This window comes from Sinocyclocheilus grahami, unplaced genomic scaffold (assembly GCF_001515645.1).
Source record: "Sinocyclocheilus grahami isolate Dianchi unplaced genomic scaffold, SAMN03320097.WGS_v1.1 scaffold139.1, whole genome shotgun sequence".
NCBI lineage: Eukaryota > Metazoa > Chordata > Actinopteri > Cypriniformes > Cyprinidae > Sinocyclocheilus > Sinocyclocheilus grahami.
The window spans coordinates 806,067-830,477 of record NW_015505318.1 but is presented as its reverse complement, the minus strand read 5'-3'; the positions used below and the strand labels follow the sequence as shown (position 1 = coordinate 830,477).

Sequence of the window (24,411 nt, the reverse complement as noted above, 5' to 3'; positions counted from 1 at the left end):
ACGAATGACTGCACCTCTAAAGACCCCTCTGTCAAGCTCCTGAAGTTCGCAGACGACACTACAGTCATCGGCTGTATTAAAGGGTTAGTTCACCCAAAAATGAAAATACTGTCATTATTTACTCACCCTCATGTCGTTTCAAACCCGTAAGACCGTCGTTCATCTTCGGAACACAAATTAAGATATTTTTGATGGAATCTGAGAGCTGTCTGACCCTACATAGACAGCAATACAACTGAAATGTTCCCAAGTCCAGAGACGTAGCAAGGAGATCTGTAAAATCATCCATGTGACATCAGGGGCTCAACCGTAAATTTACGAATCTACGAGAATAATTTTTGTGTGCAAAAAAAAAAAAAAAAAAACGACTTTATTCAACAATTCGTCTCCTCCGTGTCACCCTCTTTTGAGGATGCTTTGATGAACAAAGTTCAAAAGAACAGCATTTGAAATAGAAATATTTTATAACATTATAAATGTCTTTACTGTCAGTTTTGATGAGTTGAATTTTGATTCAGTGTATCACAATTTTCACATAAACATTACGCAACTGTGATAATAATAATAATAATAATGAGAATTGTTTCTTGATTGTTTCTCAGCATATTAGAATGATTTCTGAAGGATCATGTGACACTTAAGTTGGCTGCTGAAAATTCTGCTTTTCTGTCACAGGAAAAATTACATATTAAAATATAAAAAAATAGATAATAGTTATTTTAAATTGTAAATTGTTTTTAGTGTATTTCTGATCAAATAAATGCAGCCTTGGTGAGCATAGACGTCTTTCAAAAACAATAAAATAGCTGAATTATTCCAAACTTTTGGCTAGTATAGTGTAAATAAAAAATTAAAAAACGTGATCTCAGTCTTTTGGAGAAACAAAGGACTATTGGAAAACAAAGCTTTACCTAAATAACAACACTGCAAACAATTTCAGGCCATCTTTCATTGATTCCCTTTGATTTCCAATTTCTGCAGCTTGCACCTAACCCAGGCTTTGTCACTTCTACTCTTTAAAACACTCCCACTACAACACACTTTCCCTTACTTAAGTATTTAAAAGAATATCCCGTACTTGACTCTTTTACACCTATATTGCAGTACTAGCTGATACATGGCCAACTTTGAAACTTTGTATTGCTGCACTTATCTCCTTATGAACTGCTTGCACTGTAGCATTCCTTTTGTAGACCGCACTGAATAAAAACTACCAAATGAATATATGTTACAGTACACACTGTCAATTTCACTCATGCATCCTTAATTATAAATGTCATAAAACAATGAAAATGGTTATGGCCCTGGAAGCTGACCGGTCACTACAACACTTTATCTGTGCTACAATATACACAGATTTAACACTCAATTTATATAAAGGCAAAAGGTACTATAAAGGTGCCGTATTGTGAATATAGTCAAAGCTAAAAGGTTTATAGCTGTGCATTTATTGTAAAATAAAATAAATTATATGAATAGGAATGTGAAGATCAGAAAAAAAATCGATACAATTAAGTCAAAAATCTAGATTTGCATTGTGGTTTAAAGAAAAAATGCCTAAAACTTAAAGTTAAACTTAAAATGTTATTTTAATCTAAACAACATCACAAGTGTACAAGTGTATACAATAATAATAATGTGCAATAATAAATATTATTCAATACCATTGTTGTAAGAAAGAGAAAAAAAATGCAGCACTTTTCAATAATAAATCTAACTCGTCTGAAAAAATGTGCTGAATAAAACAGCAGGTGGTAACTTTTCAGGGCTTTAGAGAGAATCTGAGCAAGTGCTGCTCTTTAAAAAGGTAATTTCAATATTATTAATGCTCCGTCTAAGTGAAACTGTTCTTTGACAGAGCAGATGACAAATTTAAAATCCATAAGCGAACTCTGAAATGAGCCATGCGAATCTTAAAAGGTTTGCTGTGTCACTCACATTAGCACTTGTTGTCTGATATTTTGCATGGCACATGCATCAGAATCCAACTTTATATTCATGAAACACACACTCTGAAATCAAAGCCGTAAGTATGCTCTGATGTAGGTGTTCTTTTTTCCTCAAGTCCTTCAATCATTTCAATCAACTTCTCTGCAATGGAGGACTCTATTTTTAAAGTCCTGCAGACGGTCGCTGGTTATTGCCTCCCGGAGCGCTTTGAAGAAGCCAAGGTAATGCGCCATGTTGTGTAGCATGAGTAAAACACCGCCGAGCAGCTCGTTGGTCACCAGTAAATGATGAACATATGCTCTCATATGCTTTTTACAGCAGTAGCAGCTGCAGCCCTCCACAAGTGGGCGGAAATCATCTTGATACCTGAAAGTCAAACACAGTGTTATGAGGCTAATTGTCACACCAGAGTATGTTTAATAGAATTCAATTTAAGTACTTTTAAGTGCAAAATATAAAAATAATTTTATGGACAAATCTGTCAAGCAACAAAAAGCATAAGAAAATTACTGAAATATATATATAATATATATAAATATAAATAAGTAAATATATATTAAACAAACCTAATATTTAAATAAATATATATTGAGTGACGTGACATGTGGCCAAGTATGGTGACCCATACTCGGAATTAGTGCTCTGCATTTATCCCATCCAAAGTGCACACACACAGCAGTCAACACACACAAACAGTGAACACACACCCGGAGCAGTGGGCAGCTATTTTTTGCTGCGGCGCCCGAGGAGCAGTTGGGGGTTCGGTGCCTTGCTCAAGAGCACCTCAGTCGTGGTGTTGAAGGTGGAAGAGAGCGCTGTACATTCACTCCCCCCCCACCTACAATCCCTGCCGGTACGAGACTCTAACCCGCAACCTACGAGTTACGAGTCCGACTCTCTAACCATTAGGCCACGACTTCCCCCAAGGAAAAATGAAAATTCTGTCATTAATTACTCACCCTAGTGTTGTTCGAATCCCGCAAGACATTCGTTCATCTTCGGAACACAATTTAAAGGGGTCCTATTATGCTTTTCCACTTTTTAAATTTTAGTCAGTGTGTATGTTTGTCCTACAGAAATTCGAATGGTTGGGGGGTGGGGAGGGGTGAGGTTGTGGTTAGAACGCTTGGTTGAGTGAGTGCATCAGACGAGACGACGACGAAGAAGTGCTGCTGCAGAGTTAGTACATCAGAGAAAACCAAGAAGAAGAGCTGCTGTGCAGTAGCCTCAAATTTTCAGCATGTCTAGAACAATTCTTACAAGTACAACATGACATAGCTGGGCGCTGCGGACAGATGCCGCCGGTTTGCCTACACTCATAGAAAATAAAGTATTTGAATTTTAAAGCCATGGCGCGACGTGACGCTGTGCTTCTCGTCCGGTGCGTGACCACCTGAAACACTGTTTTTTTCACCTCCGTGCCCAAACTTCTTTGTTTGGACGGAGAGCCAAAGAGCCAGCGGGATGCCGAGGATCCGGGGGGCCAGGGTGGAGCTGAGGGCTCTGGCGACCAAGGCAGAGGCGTAGATTCAGAGATCCACGGCAGAGCCAGAGCGATTGAGGACCAAGGTGGAGCTGGCGGGAGGAAGGAGACCAACAAAGCCAGTGGGATGGAGCGACGAGGTGCAGCCGGAGAAGTGGAGTCCTGAGGCGATGGCGGGTCGACGCCAGACCAAGGTGGAGCCGGCGGAACGAGGGAGCCCGGTGGAGCTGGTGGATCGACGGGTGATGGTGGAGGTGAAGGAGCTAGGAGCCGAGGTGGTGCCGCTGCGTCTACGGGCCGAGGCGGAGTCCGGGCCTCGGAGGCTGAAGGCGGAGGTGAGGGATTCTCCAGCCAAGGCGACACTGGAAAATGGCAGACCCGCAGAGTTCGCACCGTAATGATGGTGGGCTGAGGGGGAGCAGAGGGGCTGCCAGACGACAGCGGTGGAGGAGGCAGGAGAGGGCGGGCATTTGTGAGTTTCCAGGCATTCAGGGATAAACTCTGGATTGGGAGCCCCCTCTAGGCTGAACAAGGGAACAGGATTGAGTGACGGAGTGACGTGACATGTGGCCAAGTATGGTGACCCATACTCGGAATTAGTGCTCTGCATTTATCCCATCCAACACACAGCAACACAGCAGTCAACACACACAAACAGTGAACACACACCCGGAGCAGGGGGCAGCTATTTTTTGCTGCGGCGCCCGAGGAGCAGTTGGGGGTTCGGTGCCTTGCTCAAGGGCACTGGAGCGGGCACTGGAGAGCGCTTTCTAGGAGCAGGCACTGGAGGGCGCTCTGCACTGAATTCGGGGACTGGAGCCCTCTCCTCTTCGATTTGGCACATTCGCCGTGCCATACTCAGCTCACCCTCAGCCGCGGTGCAGGGCATCCATTGCAGGAGAAACACAACGGAAACAAAATCACTGAGAGAAAAAACGAGAAAACAAACGGAGGGGAAAAAATTCGAATGGTTGGGGGGTGGGGAGGGGCGAGGTTGTGGTTAGAATGCTTGGTTGAGTGAGTGCATCAGACGAGACGACGACGAAGAAGTGCTGCTGCAGAGTTAGTACATCAGAGAAAACCAAGAAGAAGAGCTGCTGTGCAGTAGCCTCAAATTTTCGGCATGTCTAGAACAATTCTTACAAGTACAACATGACATAGCTGGGCGCTGCGGACAGATGCCGCCGGTGTGCCTACACTCATAGAAAATAAAGTATTTGAATTTTAAAGCCATGGCGCGACGTGACGCTGTGCTTCTCGTCCGGTGCGTGACCACCTGAAACACTGTTTTTTTCACCTCCGTGCCCAAACTTCTTTGTTTGGGCTTCCGAAAGCGGATCTGAATGTTGACTGGATTTGAAAATAACCATTCATTTAATGTGTTTAAAATATATTTGCGCAGACTTAATATAATATGTCTGCTCAACCAAGCCCAAGCAATACAATTAGTTCAACTTAAATAGTTTTGCCCTTCCAAAATTTTGTTAAAGGGGTGGTTGATTGCGATTTCACTTTTTTAATGTTAGTTAGTGTGTAATGTTGCTGTTTGATCATAAACAATATCTGCAAAGTTACGAAGCTGAAAGTTCAATGTAAACGGAGATATCGTCTTTTAAAATTCTGGCAGTTTAATGCCTACAAAAACGACTACAAGGAGTTACTTTCCGGGCCCGTTACGTCAAGAACATGCAGCAAAGGAGGCGAGGCCATGCTGCGCTGCTTTAGAGAAGAGGAAGAGAAAACTACAGGTGCATGTAAAAATCTATTCATATATGAATCGCGATTCTGTCTTTTAACGATTCTAATGGATTCACAAGTTTCAAAATCAATGTTCTAAAGCAGCGTTCTCATCCTGTTCCTGGCCTCGCCCTGCTCTGCACACGCTCTGCATCTCTCTCTCTCGCTCTCATTCAGATCATCAGACCAGTGAATACACTTATTTTCAAATACTATAGCTATGAGAAGTGTAATACATGGACGCGCGTGTGGTTGCCGAACTGTATTAAAGCTTTAATCAGAATAAAACCATATATTAAAAGCTAACAGAAGCAGTAGCATTTACAAATAACAGCGTAAAAGTATGAGACAGTTTATAAGACAAAAAAAGCTTAGGCCTACCATTAAAAGCCGTGCTTGCACAGGTTCTGCGCAATCCTCTTCAATAATCCTCTGCGTCTCAATTGGGCTCAAATTGATAAGCAATATAGACGACATCATTGTTTACAATACAACCAGAGCACATGCTGCTATGTTGAGGGGCGGGATGATTAGACGCACGCTAGAGGCGGTTTAGCCAATCACAACACACTGGGCCAGCTAACCAATCAGAGCCCATCAAGTATTTCTGAGGGAGGGGCTTCATAAAAGCAGGAAATGATCAGTGCGTTCAGATGAGAAGGGACAGAGGTGTGGAATAAAGGTAAATTATGTGAAAAATAATGCGTTTTTTAACAAACGAAGCATTAACACATGTTAGACTGCACCCCATAAACACAATCAAGCCTATAAAAAAAACAGTCAACCACCCCTTTAAATTGTGTTCCGAAGATGGACGAAGGTCTTACGGGTTTCGAACAACACAAGGGTGAGTAATTAATGACAGAATTTTTGGGTGAACTAACCCTTTAAATAAATATAACTAAATATATTAATATTTAAATAAAAATAAAAAGGTCAGGTATTAAGGGAAAATGCTTCAAACACTTCAACCAATCTGTATACCGGTGATTAGAGCTGGAAGATCAAATAAAAGTTCCATATAAAACTGTTTTGTTTATTGATGAAATTAGTTTGTGATATCACAGATGTTCTGCAGCTTAATTTTTTTTTTTATATATATATATTTATGCATTTACAAATATTTCATACAAAAACTAAAATACGCTGAAAATCCAGTTAAATAAATAAAGGCATGCTTTCCACAAAATAAATCCATGGATGAAAAAAAATCATATTAAATGTACAAATATATCAATGCTTGTTAAGAAATAATATTAAAAAAAAGTAATATTAATCTGTGTTAAGTTTGTTTTATTCAGTATAAAGGCAATTCATATATCATTACTCCTGCTGATTACACCTACAGGCTGCTTTTATATGGCACTGGTTTGAGACATGGGTGTGGGGGGGTTGGAAAATCTTTTTGTTTAATATCCTTCATCGCTCCTTTGACCACTAATCTGATCTGACTCTAGTGATAGAGGCAATATTATAAAAATGCACTCAGAAGCGAGTATGAATTACTGACATATTGCATTTATTTATCCTCATATCCAAGCTGAGGGGATTGAGATCATGAAAGATGTGCAAGAAAGCATTAGATGTGTATGAAAGCATTAGTAGTCTAATCTGATATGAGCAAATGAATACACACAGCTGTTTGAGGGGTGAAAGGGTACGTCCTTGTCTCCCTCTATACACACCATTTATCTTTGAGGTTCATTTCGTAAGGAGTCATATTTTCATCTCCATTTGAGTTTAGCTTCTTGACAGCAGGTCTCTCTCCATTGAATTCCAACACTGTTTCAAACATATAAAACATGATTAAACATTTAGCACAACTGCTTTACATACAGTTGTGGTCAGACTTATTAGCCCCCTTGGTAAATATGAGCAAAGGCGGCTGTGAAAACAAACCTACATTGCTTATCTTTTAGAACTTTCACTCAAAAAAACCCATCACATTATAAAATAAATGTTTTTCTCCAATACACGTTGGCCACAATTATTAGCATGCCTAGAAATTCTTAAGTATTTTCCCATTAATATTTACATCTTTTAGCACAAGGTGACTAATATCTTGAAATTGTTCAGCCATGACTTCCTGTTTCACATGTGTATAAATATGAGAAACACAAAGGCCAAATTCCCTTAATCATTCATCATAATGAGAAAAACCAAAGAATATAGCTCTGAAGTGCAGCAAAAGATTGTTGAGCTTCAAAATAGAAAGTGGCTGTAAGAAAATAGCTAAAGAACATCCTGTTCAGATAGATGGCATCATAGATTCTAACAAATACCAACAGATTTTAAAAATTCACATAAAATCAAATAAATCACATTATGGGCTGTGGTTGGATCTTCCATCAGGACAATGATCCAAAACAAACATCAAAATCAACCTTCTCTGGAGAGATCTGTACGGAAGAAAGGTCTCCGCTCTCTTGCCATGTGTTCTCCAACCTCATCAGTAATTATAACAGACGATTCAGAGCTGTTATTTTGGCAAATGAAGGTTGCAAAAAGTACTAAATAAAAAGGAGCCAATAATTGTGCTCAATGAAGAAAACATTTATATCAATGCGATTTTGACCTCATTTTCAATTGTTTTACTGCAATGAATGGTTCGATTTTTTGTGAATTTGAATTCACAAAATAATAATTCCGATCACAACTGTACATATTTCATGACTAGATCATGAAAGTAGTGTATTTTTCATGTCTGGTGGGAACATGCCAAAGGAACATTAAACTGAGGAACCGTAAAGTCAAAACTGGTCTGCTTGCTGTGGAGTCAAGACATCTCTAGATGAATATGAGGGAAAAGGGTGCTGGCTGTGAGAGAAAAGCAAGAAATTTGGATGATAAAAGAAAAAAGAGGAACTCAGTTAGAGCTATAGAACAAACGTATAGTCAAATCAACAGTTTGGAATGTCTTGAAAAAGAGAGAAACCACTGGTGACTTCAGCAATCGACAATAACAAGGTCGCCTTGTCATTACAGCAGCTGATGACAGACAAATAACAAGAGCTGTGAAAAAGAACCCTAAAATAAGTGTCATTAAAATCACCAACAACCTCCAGAAAGCTGGGGTTCACATAGTAAGATGCAAATCTCTGATCAGCACCAAAAATAAAAGGGCCAGATTAGAAACTGCAAAAAATGTGAGCCAGTCAAATTTTTAGAACAGTTTTATGAATTTATATATAAGTATATATAAGATTACATTTTATCAAAGTAGCAAAAGTTTGGAGGAAAAAAGGAACTGCAAATGATCCTAAGCATAAAACCTCATCTGTAAAGCATAGTGGAGGTAGTGTATGCATTGCTGTCTCTGGAACAGGTTCACTCGTTTTTATTGATGACTTAACGAATTATGGTGGCAGAGCAGAATGAATGCAGAAGTGTACAAAAGCATCTTGGCTACAAATATTCAAAATCCCACCAGACACATTGGGAGGTGCATCAAATTGCAACAGGACATTGACCCAAAACACACTGCCAATTCAGTCAAGGAGTTTATCAGGGCAAAGAAATGGATTGGCCAAGTCAATCTGCATATTTAAATCCAATCAAACATGCATTTCACCAACTGAAGAGGAGACTAAAGACAAAAACTCCCTAAAACAAGCAACAGTTGAAAATGGCTGCATTAAAGGTTTGCAAAGCATTTCAGTCACACTTTATTTTAAGGTCCAATTCTCTGCATTAACAAACCATTAACTATGACTTTTGCCTCAATAAACTTCTAATCTGCTGCTTATTAATAGTTAGTTAGGTATTGGGTAAGATTAGGGATGTAGAATGTGGTCATGCAGAATATGTGCTTTATAAGTACTAATAAACAGCCAATATGTTAATAATAGCATTCTTTTATTAACAAAAAGCATAGCAACTAATTAATACTGAGAATTGGTCCCTACACTAAAGTGTTACCAGCATTTCTTGTACATTTGATTTAAGGTAAACAGTCCCAATACTTATGCTTATATCAGATTATGCTTATATTAGATTTAGATAAATAGTGGAATAATAAATAGATAGAAAATCTATATATTCCACAAAAAAAAATAAAAATAAAATAATATATATATATATATATATATATATAAACAGTATTTCTAAAGGCTAATCATGTGATTTCAACATGGGGCGGCCCACATGAGGCTACCCACTACATGTAAAATAAAAAGGCTACTTAATAAATTAATAGGCTATTGATATGACAAGAGTTAATTACATGTGAGAGTAAATCATTTTTTTACATTTTTCAAAATACAGTTTTACACCTAAAATGACTGAGTGCATGTTTAATTGTACAGAAAAACAGGAAAAAACACACTAGAGAGAAAGAAGAAAAATAAGTAAAAAAAAGAGAACACAAAGTGGATATTTAGAGATGTAGAGGGGGTGTGAAAGAGAAGAGCGGTATAGAGTAGAACCGGCAGTGACAGAAAGCAGCAGATCAGGGTGAAGCTACAGCAAGTCTCCCTGCAGAGCTCTCTAATTGGCTGAGGGGATATTTCTTTCTTTCCCGATTCTGCAAGTGCCTGTCCTGAACTCTATTACCATCCTAACACATCGATTAGCTTCTTCTTAGAAAAGACTACTGCACACCAACAGCCTGAATCAATTATTAACGCCTGATAGTGAATTTGTTGTCTCTTCATGTGATCCAGATACTTTGCAGACATACGCAGGGGTCTCTATTCTCACAGAAAAGCTTTAAAAAAATTTAAAACCAACATTAAAATGTTAGAAACCATAATAAGGTTTAACTTCATACATGTTCCTGCTGAAATTGAAGATGCAAGATGGATTCCCAGGGCTCTGGGTCTGTTCGAAACGAGCCCATTATTTAATTTGACTGGGGCCTGAACAAACACACACTCTCTCGACGACTTTATTATTTAAACTCACACTTAATTATCTGAATCAACCAGCAGAAGCACAGCCCCACTTCCACCAAGCCATGCTGAGAAAAACAGCCCCACATGCTGCTCACTGTTTCTGCTGGCAGTGAACGGGTAGCTGACACTTTAAATACAACTTTACTAATTCATATTATTGTGCTGAACAGCTCCTTTATATAACAAGATGAATCTGAAACAGCCTTCCTTCAAAATGTGTTAGAATTCAGTGTTAAAATACTTTCTATAAATACAAGGACAAAATGTAATAACTATGGCAATGTTGAAACTGGAAAATGCTGCCAATTGTTTTAAAATTGAATTTTGATTGATTTATTATCAATTCTCACACTCCATTTTCTCTAATCAGAACATTTTAACCCTGTAAAATCCTGACATTTGAAAAAAGTCAGAAATTTATTTTTTTAAATTACACCTTGAGACAAAAAAAAAATCGGAGTATAATATTTGATACATCAGGCTTTTATAGCTCATATACTGTAGTATGACAAAGGAGAATATGGAGTTCACACTCAAGGAGAAAAAAAAAACCTGATATTTATATGGCCAAAAGAATGATGGAATTCTGATAGCCCATAATGTAAATCAACAAATCTTTTTTTACATTATACCACTACTTACATAAAATGAATAAAAATAAATATTAGTTGTCAATATATATATATATATATTATTATGATGATATTTGAATGCTTAGTTTTATGATCTCTCGCTTTTATTGTGGTGGAAAACATATAATGCTATGCAATACAATGCTGATTAAGACGTACTAATGATTATTCATCAAAAGCCTAATGTATCATATTTGATGCTTACATTTTTAAACATGATTGTTTAAAAATTATGTATGGATAATCAAGTTAAGTTACAGTTCTTTCAGTTCAGTATGTTCATCTAAAAATATTAATAACAATTTAAAGTTATTATATTTACTTTATAAAAATAACAGCAAATAGACACATGTACCATGAGATGAAGATGAACAGTTTAATACTTATACTAAAAGGCCTTTCACTTGCTAAAAAAAGTATTAACTATCAATTAAATGACAAAAGGTATGTAGCAGATTGTGTCCAATAGTTATTTTCTGCAAATGTTGAAATGAGAAAATTAGTATATCAAATATGATACAGTAGGTTTTATATAGGGTTAAGAAAGTGTAGGAAACCTGTATCTTTTCAATAGTATAGCTATGGGCTTCTGCACACCTGTAGGGGTTGATGTACCTGCCGTCTCAGGGTCGGGATCAATGGTGTAGTTAAAGGAGAGCGCACAGCCTCGCTCCGTCACCTGGAAGGGGAAGAAGCTCTCAAACAGGTCGACTCCTGCTTCAACACAGCTGATGACCTCATCAGGACGGCCAACCCCCAGCACCAACCTGACACAGATGGTAAAAGCTCAATGTCAATGCACTGCATGTTCAGGCTTAAAATACAATATGCAATGTTTTGTTTTTTTGCCTTAATGGGAGTTATTATTAATTAAAGGTTAACTATAAAGGTTAATTAAAGGTCATAGTTGTCTCTACATGTAAAGTTAAGATAGGAAAACGTATTTAAACATTGAATAAATTACTTCAGCTGTAACAGGTAATTCTAAGGCTTTAGATCTCACATTTTTTTCTATTGGTTTGGGAATACTTTTCTGTACCTCAGTAAGACAGATTATAGTCAACCCCAGAGATAAATCAAATCCAAGTTCAGCCCAGGGTAAATCATTAAGTATTAATACAAAACCAGTGAATCTGCAGTTTTTTTGTGCAGTCTCTATACTGCGTTTCAATGGAAATCCAAAAGCTATCTCAAACAGATCAACAAATACAAACTGTTTTTAAGGTTAGAAGTTTGGATAGTTGCACAAAGCAAAATGAGGAGCACTAGCAGATTCTGACATGTACAAACAGACACACACATTCATATGTTGGGGGGTGGTACTTTATGTTTTTTAAAGAGGTCTCATGTTCAACTAGGCTAATTTAATGTAATATTGTGAAATAGTTATTAATTTAAAATAATTTTTATTTTTTAATATATAATTTGTTCCTGTGTTGCGATGCGAAGCTGAATTTTCATTACTCCAGTCTTCAGTGTTACATGATCCTTCGGAAATCATTTTAATATGCTGATTTGCTGCTCAAGAAATATTTCTTATCAATATTGATAACAGTTGTCCCGTTTAATATTTTTGTGGAAACCATTATTCTTTTATGAATAGAAAGTTCAAAATAACAGCATTTATTTGAAACAGAAATCTTTTATAAGATTCTAAAAAATTTTTGTGTCACTTCGGTGATTTTTTTCTAACCGACAACTGACGCTCATTGTTTTTATTGTGAATGTACACAAATAAAGGCAAACCTTTTACAATTCTGATTATCTTTATGACTAAAAGAAGTTTTTAACCATGCAGCAAACTTTTTTAAATATTTTGATAAATTACTAAAAAATAAATAAATAAATGACTTTACAGTTAAACCGTTTAACTGATTGTATTAATCGGTCAAATTTCTTACGGTCGGTTAACAGTTAACCGGTTAAAATGAACATCCCTAGGCTGTCACTTTCAATGAATTTAATGCATCATTGCTGAAAAAAATTATTTTCAAAACATTTGAACAAAACATAACAGTGTGAAAATACAGTGAAATAAAAGCATAAATACTGCAGCACAGAAACATCTTGTCCTGCTCTAAAACTAAATTATATATCCTGTCCTTCAGCCCGTCTGCCTCACAACCTTCTCCAGCTCCAGTTATTTGTGACCCGAGATACACCCAAGGGAAATGTCGGTTTCTAACAAGACTATAAAGCCCAGCGGGAAGCATCCCTCTTAAGACCCCGCTGTGCCACAAGGACACTTCCAAATCCACACTGCTTTACTTCTTGCCATTGTCTGTGTGATTCTGTAACCTCCTAGTCAACCTCAAAGAGAGGGAGATCAGAGAAATCAATCATTACACCACAAGGAACTCAAGATGAAGTCTGTTCCTGAAACCTTTTCCAGTTTCCTGGAAGGGATGAGGTGGTTGCTATGGGCTGCTGGTGGAATGGAGTGTTGCTATGGCTGCTGAAAATCGAGGTGCATAATCAGAGAGTAATAAGTTGGGGAAGATCTAGCCACTCAATCTCCGACTGAAGAAACGTCTGAGCCTGAGAGGCAGAAATTTAAATAGATGCCTTTTTTACCTGGGTTTTTCTTGGGGAAGCTCTGCAGATGTCGCTTTAATCAACTGAACCCTCACATCCTGGTCCATGGCAGCAGAATGAAATCCATCCAGGACAAATCCGCCCACAGGACGCTTGGCAGTCTCCCGTGCTGACCGGAGCCTCTCCTCCAAAATGTCTCCACCCTCCACAACTCCAAATATCTCTGCCTTTTTTAATTCCTGTAAAAAAACTGTACATTTATATTTATTTATTTAACCCTTTGGTGCTCCTTATTTGGGTGTCACACTTGTGATCTTCACGGTCAAAAGTGACCTGACACCTAAAATTTAACTTTTTTTCGCCCCAGTAAAATCAATGTAATATATTTTTGTTCAATAATATTTTATCTTTTGTATTTTGATAATTTCATGGCACTAATTAATATTTATGCAATAATTATGATAAATTTCTGCCCATTGAAAATAATGCAATTTTAAAAATATATACATTTTTATATTACTTTTCAATGAATGCAGAATTTCATGTTAAAATAGAGTCAATGCCTTTAAAATCAAATTTTTGAAGCCAGATTAGTGCCATCTGGTGAGAGTAAAATAAGAAAAACCTCTGCAATTCCATGGTTTAGCCCATAGATTCCTATATAGCTTTATATAAAAAGCCTATAAATTATCTAATTGTTTTTAGACATAAATACTTTTTTATAATTAAGTTGAGGGTTTGAATATATATATTTAGACATTCTCAAAGACAATTTTTTTTTTAAGGTTTAGATTTTTTTGGGGTTTGAAATCTTGATTTGAAGCGTCAGTTTTTTAACTATTATACTACAGTCAAACCTGAACAAAGAGAACGCATTTTGTTAAAAAAAAATAATAATAATTGTAACAGAAATGTTTTATCAGCGCTTAATCCTTCTGGGTCTTATCTGATTTCAACCTCTTATTTCAGTTTTCTGACTCGTTTTGTTTATATGGTTATAGCCATACCAATTCATTTGAGTGTGTATAATTGTGTATGTTTGTGTGTGTGTGTGTCTGTGAGTGTGTGTTATGAAAAAATGGGTCTGTCATTTTTGACTGAAGACCACAAGTGTGACTATTTTTTTTACGACCACTTAGCCTGCTCGAATCAAGCCCTCAATTTTTTTGTGTATTCACATTCCAAATGCCATAAATGTCACCAAGTTTCGTACAATTCCGATGAAGCTGTGATTTAAAAAAAATTCAAAACAGAAAATCTTTCGGTCAAAAGTGACTGAAGAGCACCAGAGGATATATTTGCATATTTTACCCATCAAGGCCAACAAAAAATTGTAATTAAAATGCTATAAAACAATACATAGTACAAAACAGAAAAAAATATATTTGTTTTTGCAAAAAGACATTAAGGCAAAATTAGCATTTTACTTGAAAGATTTATTTTTTTAATAATTTTTTATATTATGTATATTTTTTTCCACTAAAGGAGGTAGAGTTTTTAGAGTTCACCCCTGTTTTTAAGTCTGGTTCTAGGAACATATGGTAATTAAAGTCCCTAGACCTAAGAGATCTAGACTGAGAAAGCGGATGCAGTAGATAAGTACTGTGGTGCCTGGTTCCGCAAAGACTTAAAAACAAATAACAAAATTTTGAAATCAATTCTGTATTTGACTGGTAACCAATGTAGCGAAATCAGAACCGGTGTGATGTGATCACTTTTACGCTTCCCTTTGAGGAGCCGGGCTGCGGCACGTTAATTACTAAACGTTAGTTAATTTTAGTCAATTACTAAAAGTTAAATACTATTAACGATAATTGCAGTTAATAGTGTTCACTGTCTGTTTGAACTAACTGCATGATTCTTACTGTACATTTCTGCCATAGTCACCACTAATAACCCACTCCTAAATATAATGTAGAAACTTAACATTTTCTGTAAGGCTGCTTTGCAACGAAGTTGTGAATGAACTTGAATTAAACTGAATTTGCGAATAAGCACTGTTTCCATCTGACGTGTCAAAGAGAACAAAACTGTTACTTCCTGATAAACTGGCACTAAATATCAAAAAGAAAAGTGGGAGAAGCCACTGAATGTAATAATTTTCATATATAATAACTGACTTGTGTGAGCAGATGAAACATAATGAATGAGGAAGCCTGCTGTTCGGGAACGCAGTCAAGTCAGACTTTGCTCGGGCAGAAAGACCTTAACAACATTTCAGATGCTGTGCAATGAGATCAGTCCACTGGCTAGTCAGGTTATGCCGTCCCATCGCGCAAAGTCACATGACTTTTTTTTGATGCGCATGGAGGAATTTATTCAGCAAATCTGTTTCCATCTCCCATTATTTGCATTAACCCTTTCTCGACAAGACAAAAACCAACTCAATTGAGCGTAAAAACTTTTTTTTGCAAATGAAGTTTTTTTTTTTTTTTTCCCGGAATTTGGTGTTTCCATCAATCGTTTCTGATGCGATACTTCAAAATGCACACTAAAACAGGGTGACAGAAACATAGCTACTGTTATAACTTATGTGCTCACTTTAAACACACTGCGAGTAAAAACTGGCTCAACTCACCCCACTCTCCTATGTTAAAATCTAAGTTTGTCATAAAATCTCAGAATTTAAAATAAAGACAGATTCAGTTTAGAAGAATCTTTTTGTATAAAGTCTTTATTCTGCTGTTCTTCCTGGCAGTCGAGCCCTGAATAGTATAAAATATGACCATTTGTCATTTTTAAGGGAAATATATCCTGCAGTCACTAACAAGTATTCCAGTACTGAGTCTGTGTTTTTGTGTAGTAACCTGAGTTTTCTGGTGCAACGCCAGACATTCATCCAGATGGGCCAGAGTCCTGTCCACTGCTTTACGGACTCTCTTGCGAGAGGTACCAGCCTGCCAGGTCTCTCCGTCTGCCATGCTCTGATAGCAGTCCGGCTGGATAGCTGCCTGAATCGCTATGAACCGAGCCACTGTCAGCTCTATCCTTCCACCACTGCCCCACACCGACACTGTCTGTTAAATCACACACAACCATTAATTCCCTCACAATTAACAGTAAAGGGATGGCATAGCTTCAAAAGACACAAAAGCTCTCTGTAAGCCAAACCGCATCAGTTGAAAACCAATGAGATTTTACTAAATTGACTATTTGTAATGATTTAATGGAATCTGAGTCAGTCTCAGTGACAAAAGAGGCTGAAAACAACCATTCGACACAGTTCTCTAACCTTGTTGGTGACGTGACCGGCGGGGCTGGAGTTCGCAGAATCATGCAGAGAGCAGAAAAGCACAGTATCATGAAGACCTGCGTAGGAAACCATCAGCACGTCAGAGAAATAGCTTATCAGACATCTACCGTCTACAACTCAAGCTACTTCTAATCAAAACAGACATCTTGCATACAAATTTAAAACTTTTTAACACCAGTTTCAATGACTTGAAATGTTAAAGCTATAAATAGTGCAAACACAACATATGACGAACTGCAAAATACACTTGTATTATTCATCCATTTACTAAATCCTCAACAGCAATAGAATGCATAAGAACAGTTCAATGCAATCAGGCAGAACACTTGTTCATTATTACAAAACTGTTTACTGGCGAAATAAACAACCAAGAGCTCAACTCATCATTCTGAAGATATAAAAATGCATTTATATGGAGATTAGGACAAATTGGGGCACTGATGAGTTTCGTCGATGGCGAAAGTGTACATTTGAATAGCTTATACTAACTAATTCCCAACTGTAGATTAGACAAACGTGAACATGAATGATATGAACATGAAGAGGAATCTAAATTTGGCGGTATTGTATGGAAATGACGGAGGTGAACTTCAGTGACCAACATTATCATGTACAATAATTTTCTTTTTGTAATTATCCAAATGGAGAGCTAGCAGCCGCCTCAAGTCACCCTTTCAAATGTCTTCACGGTCACACATCTTAATATCGTGAATGCAATTACCTTTCTCATTTCTGGTTGGATTGCTGAAGGCAACGACTGAAACAGTGCCCTTCTTTTCGTTACGGTTGCAAAATGAAAACTGAAAACTCATTTTAAGAAAATGCATCTGCGCCTATGCATCCAAGCATGAATGCCTAATTATTTCTAAACAGTCACTTAGTAGTCAGCGAGGGAGGGAGAGAATCTGAAAACATGCCTTCAGAACTAAAAATGTCAAGTTTCAAGTTTATTTATTTTTGAAGTTTTGCTGTCACCTTCAAGAACAGTTTAACTATTCAAAATTTCTAGTACTGCAAGCAAAAGACAGATAATTTGATCAAGTCCTTCAAGTCTCAAAGCTTGTGCAGGATCAGCCTATAGACAATTACATTTATTTTTAAATTGGGATCATCTTCAAAAGTGTAATACTTTCTTCCACAGTCTCAGCTCCAGAACCTCTTTGGCCATTTATAATCCACTTGATGTGTGAATTTTCAAACTGTGTGAACTGCTTCTAGATCTATTAGCCAACTGAGAAAATGTTTACACCCACACTGCTGGATAGAAATGACTTACAATGCTTTTGAAAATAGCAGAAAAGCAACAAAGATGATCTTTTCAAGGACTGACTTTCCAATGATCTTGAACAATACCAGTGACAGTATGTTTTTTGAGTAGAATCTGTTAGCATTTCATCTCAATAGCAGTTGCTGGACTTGAATTAATTGATTTAAGTCTGCCATATTTGGCTAAGGACCACAAAACTTTTTGCATCAATCACCTGAGCTGTAAATGCCATGTGACTACTTACGTTAAAACCGCAGGAAAATTACAGGAAATGACAACAGTGGGACTAGCTGATGGTGCCACAAAAGCTCCAAACTTTTTTAGAAACTCTTTGTTTAAACCAGTATGCTATATGATTGGAGAAAACAGAGAAAAAGGCATGCATGGGAACAGACATCTTGGGGCCTCATTTATAAAATGTTGCGCAGAAACCATCCTAAATGTAATCTTTTTTACGATCATCTCTCAAATATGGTCCAGTGATTAATAGAATAAACGTACGCACAGAAAACACACGCATGCCTCTCTTTCAGATGTGAAATCTATGAATCGCAAGTGATCTTGAACTTGCGCGTAACTGAATGGTTTCAGCTCTCTGCCTTGTAAACGACTCCTAATTAATGTCATTAACATATAAAAGAGCACCAGTCATCGTCCAAATCCTTTAATTTAGAACAGCAATCTGCAAGAACAAATGTCTGAAGACATTTTTAACCAAGAAAGCAAATAACAAAAAGTTAGTAAAAGAGTGAAATGCTAACCTGAAAACTTTCTGACACCCTCTTTGAATTCCTTAAGAACCTCATGATGCTCTGCACTGAAAAAGAAAGAGTGCTAAATCAAACCTTTTCCAACATGAATTTTTTTTGCTGAAATTAATGCGAGATTCATCCCTAATAATACTTTAATAATTTTATTTTTTATTTCCACTACTGGTCAAGAGTTTTTTTTAATGTTTTTAAAATAAGTATCAAGGCTGCATTTATTTGACCAAAAATACAGTAAAAACATAAATGTTTTTGAAATTTTATTACAATTTTAATTAACTCTTTTCTATTTTAATATATTTTAAAATGTTATTTTTTTTCCAGTGATGCAAATTCAGTTTTCAACAGCCATTACTCCAGTTTTCAGTGTCACATGAAAGTTCAAAAGAACAGTATTTATTTGAAATAAAAATATTTTGCAACATAACATCTGTCTTTAATATCCACTGTGAATGCTGTGAAAACTGACACATCATCAAATTTTGTGAACTGAGATCTGTCAGCAAGTTATGCCATTTTACAGACCCACATGTTTGGTTAGAAACACTGTTGGCCAAATATTAACTGAATGTATAAACTGAATTTATAATTTAATATATAAGTACAGTGTTTCCCCTAGGTTTACGGCTTTTTTTATTCATCAAAAAGCATGTCTAATTAATTAAAATCATGAAACTTAAACAATTTAACATGAATTTATTAAAAGTTTAACAAATATTACGTTTAGGGCCCTATGAAATGTTTTATTTGTCCAACCTTATGTTTTATTGTAACCAAATTCTGTTTTAGCATGTCTAATTTGAAAGCATAAAACAAGTTTCATTTATTCTTACAATAGCCTTATGATTTTTTTGCTCAGAAATTCTGTGTTGTGTACTTACATTTTGTTTTAAGGCATAAAACATTAATTTAATCTATCTTTTAAGTAATGAAAATTAAACAAATTTAGTTTTTTGGAAAATAAAGGTCATTTAATATTACAATTAAAACAATGAAAAAATATTGAATGCTTATTCCTTAAAAATAAGGGTTTAATAATTTTAGTAGTAGTAGTAGCAGTCTGTTACGTTCATTCTACTCAACAATCGTAATATATTTCTGCTGCAATGCCCTCAAGTTAAACCGAACTTTTATTTTGACGGGTTGCCGTGTATACCTACTCCAGTAGGGGTTCAATCTTCAACTGGCTGGCAGGACCTGCCACTGACAGGTCATGTGACCTGCCAGTGGCTGGTGGCAGCTGCCAGTCTGATTCTGGCAGCTGCCAGTGGCTGGTGGCAGCTGCCAGTCTGATTCTGGCAGCTGCCAGTGGCTGGTGGCAGCTGCCAGTCTGATTCTGGCAGCTGCCAGTGGCTGGTGGCAGCTGCCAGTCTGATTCTGGCAGCTGCCAGTGGCTGGTGGCAGCTGCCAGTCTGATTCTGGCAGCTGCCAGTGGCTGGTGGCAGCTGCCAGTCTGATTCTGGCAGCTGCCAGTGGCTGGTGGCAGCTGCCAGTCTGATTCTGGCAGCTGCCAGTGGCTGGTGGCAGCTGCCAGTCTGATTCTGGCAGCTGCCAGTGGCTGGTGGCAGCTGCCAGTCTGATTCTGGCAGCTGCCAGTGGCTGGTGGCAGCTGCCAGTCTGATTCTGGCAGCTGCCAGTGGCTGGTGGCAGCTGCCAGTCTGATTCTGGCAGCTGCCAGTGGCTGGTGGCAGCTGCCAGTCTGATTCTGGCAGCTGCCAGTGGCTGGTGGCAGCTGCCAGTCTGATTCTGGCAGCTGCCAGTGGCTGGTGGCAGCTGCCAGTCTGATTCTGGCAGCTGCCAGTGGCTGGTGGCAGCTGCCAGTCTGATTCTGGCAGCTGCCAGTGGCTGGTGGCAGCTGCCAGTCTGATTCTGGCAGCTGCCAGTGGCTGGTGGCAGCTGCCAGTCTGATTCTGGCAGCTGCCAGTGGCTGGTGGCAGCTGCCAGTCTGATTCTGGCAGCTGCCAGTGGCTGGTGGCAGCTGCCAGTCTGATTCTGGCAGCTGCCAGTGGCTGGTGGCAGCTGCCAGTCTGATTCTGGCAGCTGCCAGTGGCTGGTGGCAGCTGCCAGTCTGATTCTGGCAGCTGCCAGTGGCTGGTGGCAGCTGCCAGTCTGATTCTGGCAGCTGCCAGTGGCTGGTGGCAGCTGCCAGTCTGATTCTGGCAGCTGCCAGTGGCTGGTGGCAGCTGCCAGTCTGATTCTGGCAGCTGCCAGTGGCTGGTGGCAGCTGCCAGTCTGATTCTGGCAGCTGCCAGTGGCTGGTGGCAGCTGCCAGTCTGATTCTGGCAGCTGCCAGTGGCTGGTGGCAGCTGCCAGTCTGATTCTGGCAGCTGCCAGTGGCTGGTGGCAGCTGCCAGTCTGATTCTGGCAGCTGCCAGTGGCTGGTGGCAGCTGCCAGTCTGATTCTGGCAGCTGCCAGTGGCTGGTGGCAGCTGCCAGTCTGATTCTGGCAGCTGCCAGTGGCTGGTGGCAGCTGCCAGTCTGATTCTGGCAGCTGCCAGTGGCTGGTGGCAGCTGCCAGTCTGATTCTGGCAGCTGCCAGTGGCTGGTGGCAGCTGCCAGTCTGATTCTGGCAGCTGCCAGTGGCTGGTGGCAGCTGCCAGTCTGATTCTGGCAGCTGCCAGTGGCTGGTGGCAGCTGCCAGTCTGATTCTGGCAGCTGCCAGTGGCTGGTGGCAGCTGCCAGTCTGATTCTGGCAGCTGCCAGTGGCTGGTGGCAGCTGCCAGTCTGATTCTGGCAGCTGCCAGTGGCTGGTGGCAGCTGCCAGTCTGATTCTGGCAGCTGCCAGTGGCTGGTGGCAGCTGCCAGTCTGATTCTGGCAGCTGCCAGTGGCTGGTGGCAGCTGCCAGTCTGATTCTGGCAGCTGCCAGTGGCTGGTGGCAGCTGCCAGTCTGATTCTGGCAGCTGCCAGTGGCTGGTGGCAGCTGCCAGTCTGATTCTGGCAGCTGCCAGTGGCTGGTGGCAGCTGCCAGTCTGATTCTGGCAGCTGCCAGTGGCTGGTGGCAGCTGCCAGTCTGATTCTGGCAGCTGCCAGTGGCTGGTGGCAGCTGCCAGTCTGATTCTGGCAGCTGCCAGTGGCTGGTGGCAGCTGCCAGTCTGATTCTGGCAGCTGCCAGTGGCTGGTGGCAGCTGCCAGTCTGATTCTGGCAGCTGCCAGTGGCTGGTGGCAGCTGCCAGTCTGATTCTGGCAGCTGCCAGTGGCTGGTGGCAGCTGCCAGTCTGATTCTGGCAGCTGCCAGTGGCTGGTGGCAGCTGCCAGTCTGATTCTGGCAGCTGCCAGTGGCTGGTGGCAGCTGCCAGTCTGATTCTGGCAGCTGCCAGTGGCTGGTGGCAGCTGCCAGTCTGATTCTGGCAGCTGCCAGTGGCTGGTGGCAGCTGCCAGTCTGATTCTGGCAGCTGCCAGTGGCTGGTGGCAGCTGCCAGTCTGATTCTGGCAGCTGCCAGTGGCTGGTGGCAGCTGCCAGTCTGATTCTGGCAGCTGCCAGTGGCTGGTGGCAGCTGCCAGTCTGATTCTGGCAGCTGCCAGTGGCTGGTGGCAGCTGCCAGTCTGATTCTGGCAGCTGCCAGTGGCTGGTGGCAGCTGCCAGTCTGATTCTGGCAGCTGCCAGTGGCTGGTGGCAGCTGCCAGTCTGATTCTGGCAGCTGCCAGTGGCTGGTGGCAGCTGCCAGTCTGATTCTGGCAGCTGCCAGTGGCTGGTGGCAGCTGCCAGTCTGATTCTGGCAGCTGCCAGTGGCTGGTGGCAGCTGCCAGTCTGATTCTGGCAGCTGCCAGTGGCTGGTGGCAGCTGCCAGTCTGATTCTGGCAGCTGCCAGTGGCTGGTGGCAGCTGCCAGTCTGATTCTGGCAGCTGCCAGTGGCTGGTGGCAGCTGCCAGTCTGATTCTGGCAGCTGCCAGTGGCTGGTGGCAGCTGCCAGTCTGATTCTGGCAGCTGCCAGTGGCTGGTGGCAGCTGCCAGTCTGATTCTGGCAGCTGCCAGTGGCTGGTGGCAGCTGCCAGTCTGATTCTGGCAGCTGCCAGTGGCTGGTGGCAGCTGCCAGTCTGATTCTGGCAGCTGCCAGTGGCTGGTGGCAGCTGCCAGTCTGATTCTGGCAGCTGCCAGTGGCTGGTGGCAGCTGCCAGTGACCTGTCAGTGGTTGGTGGCAGCTGCCAGTGGCAGGTCACGTGACCTGTCAGTGGCGGCTCCTGCCAGCCAGTTGAAGATTGAACCCCCACTCACCTTTTTTCTGTGTGTGTATGATATGAGGATAGTTTTACTTAAAATATAATTAAATAAAATTAACTTGACCTTCAAGGGGGGCGGGGGGTGCCCCCCTAAAATAATGGCAGGGGAAACACTGAAGTATAATAATATTCTTACAGGCTATCCACTGACACCTGAGTGACTGATGGCAGGTCTCTCAAAGTGTGTAAAGTGTCCTGGGTCAGATGAGGAACAGTTGCGCAGCGAGTGTACAGGAGACAGCCGGGCACCTCCAGTGAATGCTGCCCTGATTTCCCCAGTCCAGTCAAAAGTCCCAGGCGACATCCCTGTACCACTCGAGACAGTTCCAGTTTCATCCCACTTGTGGAGCTGTAGCCTCCTAATGTGAATGTTTCTCAGATCTAGAGGAAATGACAGCTCGTCACCTGCAAAAACAACATTCAATCTCTTCATTCTCTCATTTTCCAGAGGGAAAGTGTTTGAGATGCACACATGCACTTATGAATGAAAGAGAAGACAGAGAGAGTTTACCAACCTGAATTTACCTACTTTATAACGGAAAGCAGAGTTTACTACACAATGAGCACAGTACGCCGCGAAAACTTGCAGTGAAAAAAAAAAAAGCTGAATTTACCTACTTTATAACGGAAAGCAGAGTTTACTACACAACGAGCACAGTACGCCGCGAAAACTTGCAGTGAAAAAAAAAAAAAGCCATATTCGATCAGAAATCTTCTCAATGTTAGCTGCCTCAGAAAGCAGGACGTGTGGTAACTTCAGGTCGCAGAAATAGTTCGTAGCGCTTTGACTCGGGTCTCACATTTACGACGTCATAAGGTTTCTACAGCGCACTGAGCGCAGAGCTGGGTATTGGATTTTTATGTAGGCTACATATGACTGCATTATTTGTTGTTTAATGCAATTTAATTATTTAAGTAAGGTTTTCTTTTGTAGATGGTTTACTGTATTCTGTGCTTACCGAAAAAGCACTTGTACACCAGGGTGCATTCAGATCAAGGTTAGTACAGTTAACTAAATATTAAAACTTATTGAATTTTAGCTATAGTTCATAATGCAATAATAAATGAAGAGTTCAGATGCAAAAGCCTCTAAGTGCCGTCTGAAATTTTCATCTAAAATTACCATTTTTATCAGGCTCATATATTTATGTTCAGTTTTTTCACTTTAATAGCATAGAAAATAACCTATACATTGCCATTAAAGTAAGATTACTGAACCTAAATATAGGAGCCTGATAAAAATGAGAATTTTAGAAGAAAATTTCAGACGGCACTTAGAGGGTTTTGCATCTGAACTCTTCAAATAAAGATAATATATATATTCAATTCATAAACCCCTCCCTCATATTGAAATGGTAGAAGCAATGTGTCTTTAGATTTTCTCTAAGAATCGCTCTTTAATTTTGAAAGTTACATAATTATTTTATTTGACATAAAATCAGAGACCAGCTGCCGGGACCAGGTGGCTGAAAGCATTTATGTAGTGTTTCATTGAATATTTGTAAGTATTTCATATTTATATTGTGTTTGTGCATATATTAATATGATTGTATGTATAATCAAAAATAAAAAACATTTTAATCATCCTTTGGGGTGACTGCTCCAGGACATTTCTACCTTACTTCTGTCAGTGGGCTTTTTGTATGCAAAAAAAAACTGTTGTCTTCATTTTATAT

The 24,411-nt window shown here is 39.9% G+C and overlaps 1 protein-coding gene across 4 annotated transcripts; it reads right to left on the bottom strand.

Annotated features, from left to right (window-relative positions):
* Positions 1-2,049: 2,049 nt before the first annotated feature.
* LOC107591239 (queuine tRNA-ribosyltransferase subunit qtrtd1-like) lies at positions 2,050-23,554 on the bottom strand. 4 transcript variants are annotated; one of them, XM_016280343.1, is made up of 9 exons: positions 23,354-23,554; positions 22,872-23,140; positions 18,511-18,566; positions 16,462-16,538; positions 16,037-16,246; positions 13,269-13,468; positions 11,292-11,461; positions 6,856-6,952; positions 2,050-2,316 (listed from the first exon to the last, which is right to left on the bottom strand). In XM_016280343.1, the coding sequence occupies exons 2-9, from the start codon at positions 23,069-23,071 to the stop codon at positions 2,079-2,081; spliced, it is 1,248 nt and encodes a 415-aa protein (XP_016135829.1). In that variant the 5' UTR covers positions 23,072-23,140; positions 23,354-23,554; the 3' UTR covers positions 2,050-2,078. The 4 variants fall into 4 exon arrangements, with proteins under 4 accessions (XP_016135829.1, XP_016135828.1, XP_016135831.1 ...); XM_016280342.1 differs by lacking the exon at positions 23,354-23,554 and adding an exon at positions 23,251-23,334; XM_016280345.1 differs by lacking the exon at positions 23,354-23,554 and adding an exon at positions 23,251-23,334 and having other exon boundaries at positions 11,310-11,461.
* Positions 23,555-24,411: the final 857 nt, after the last annotated feature.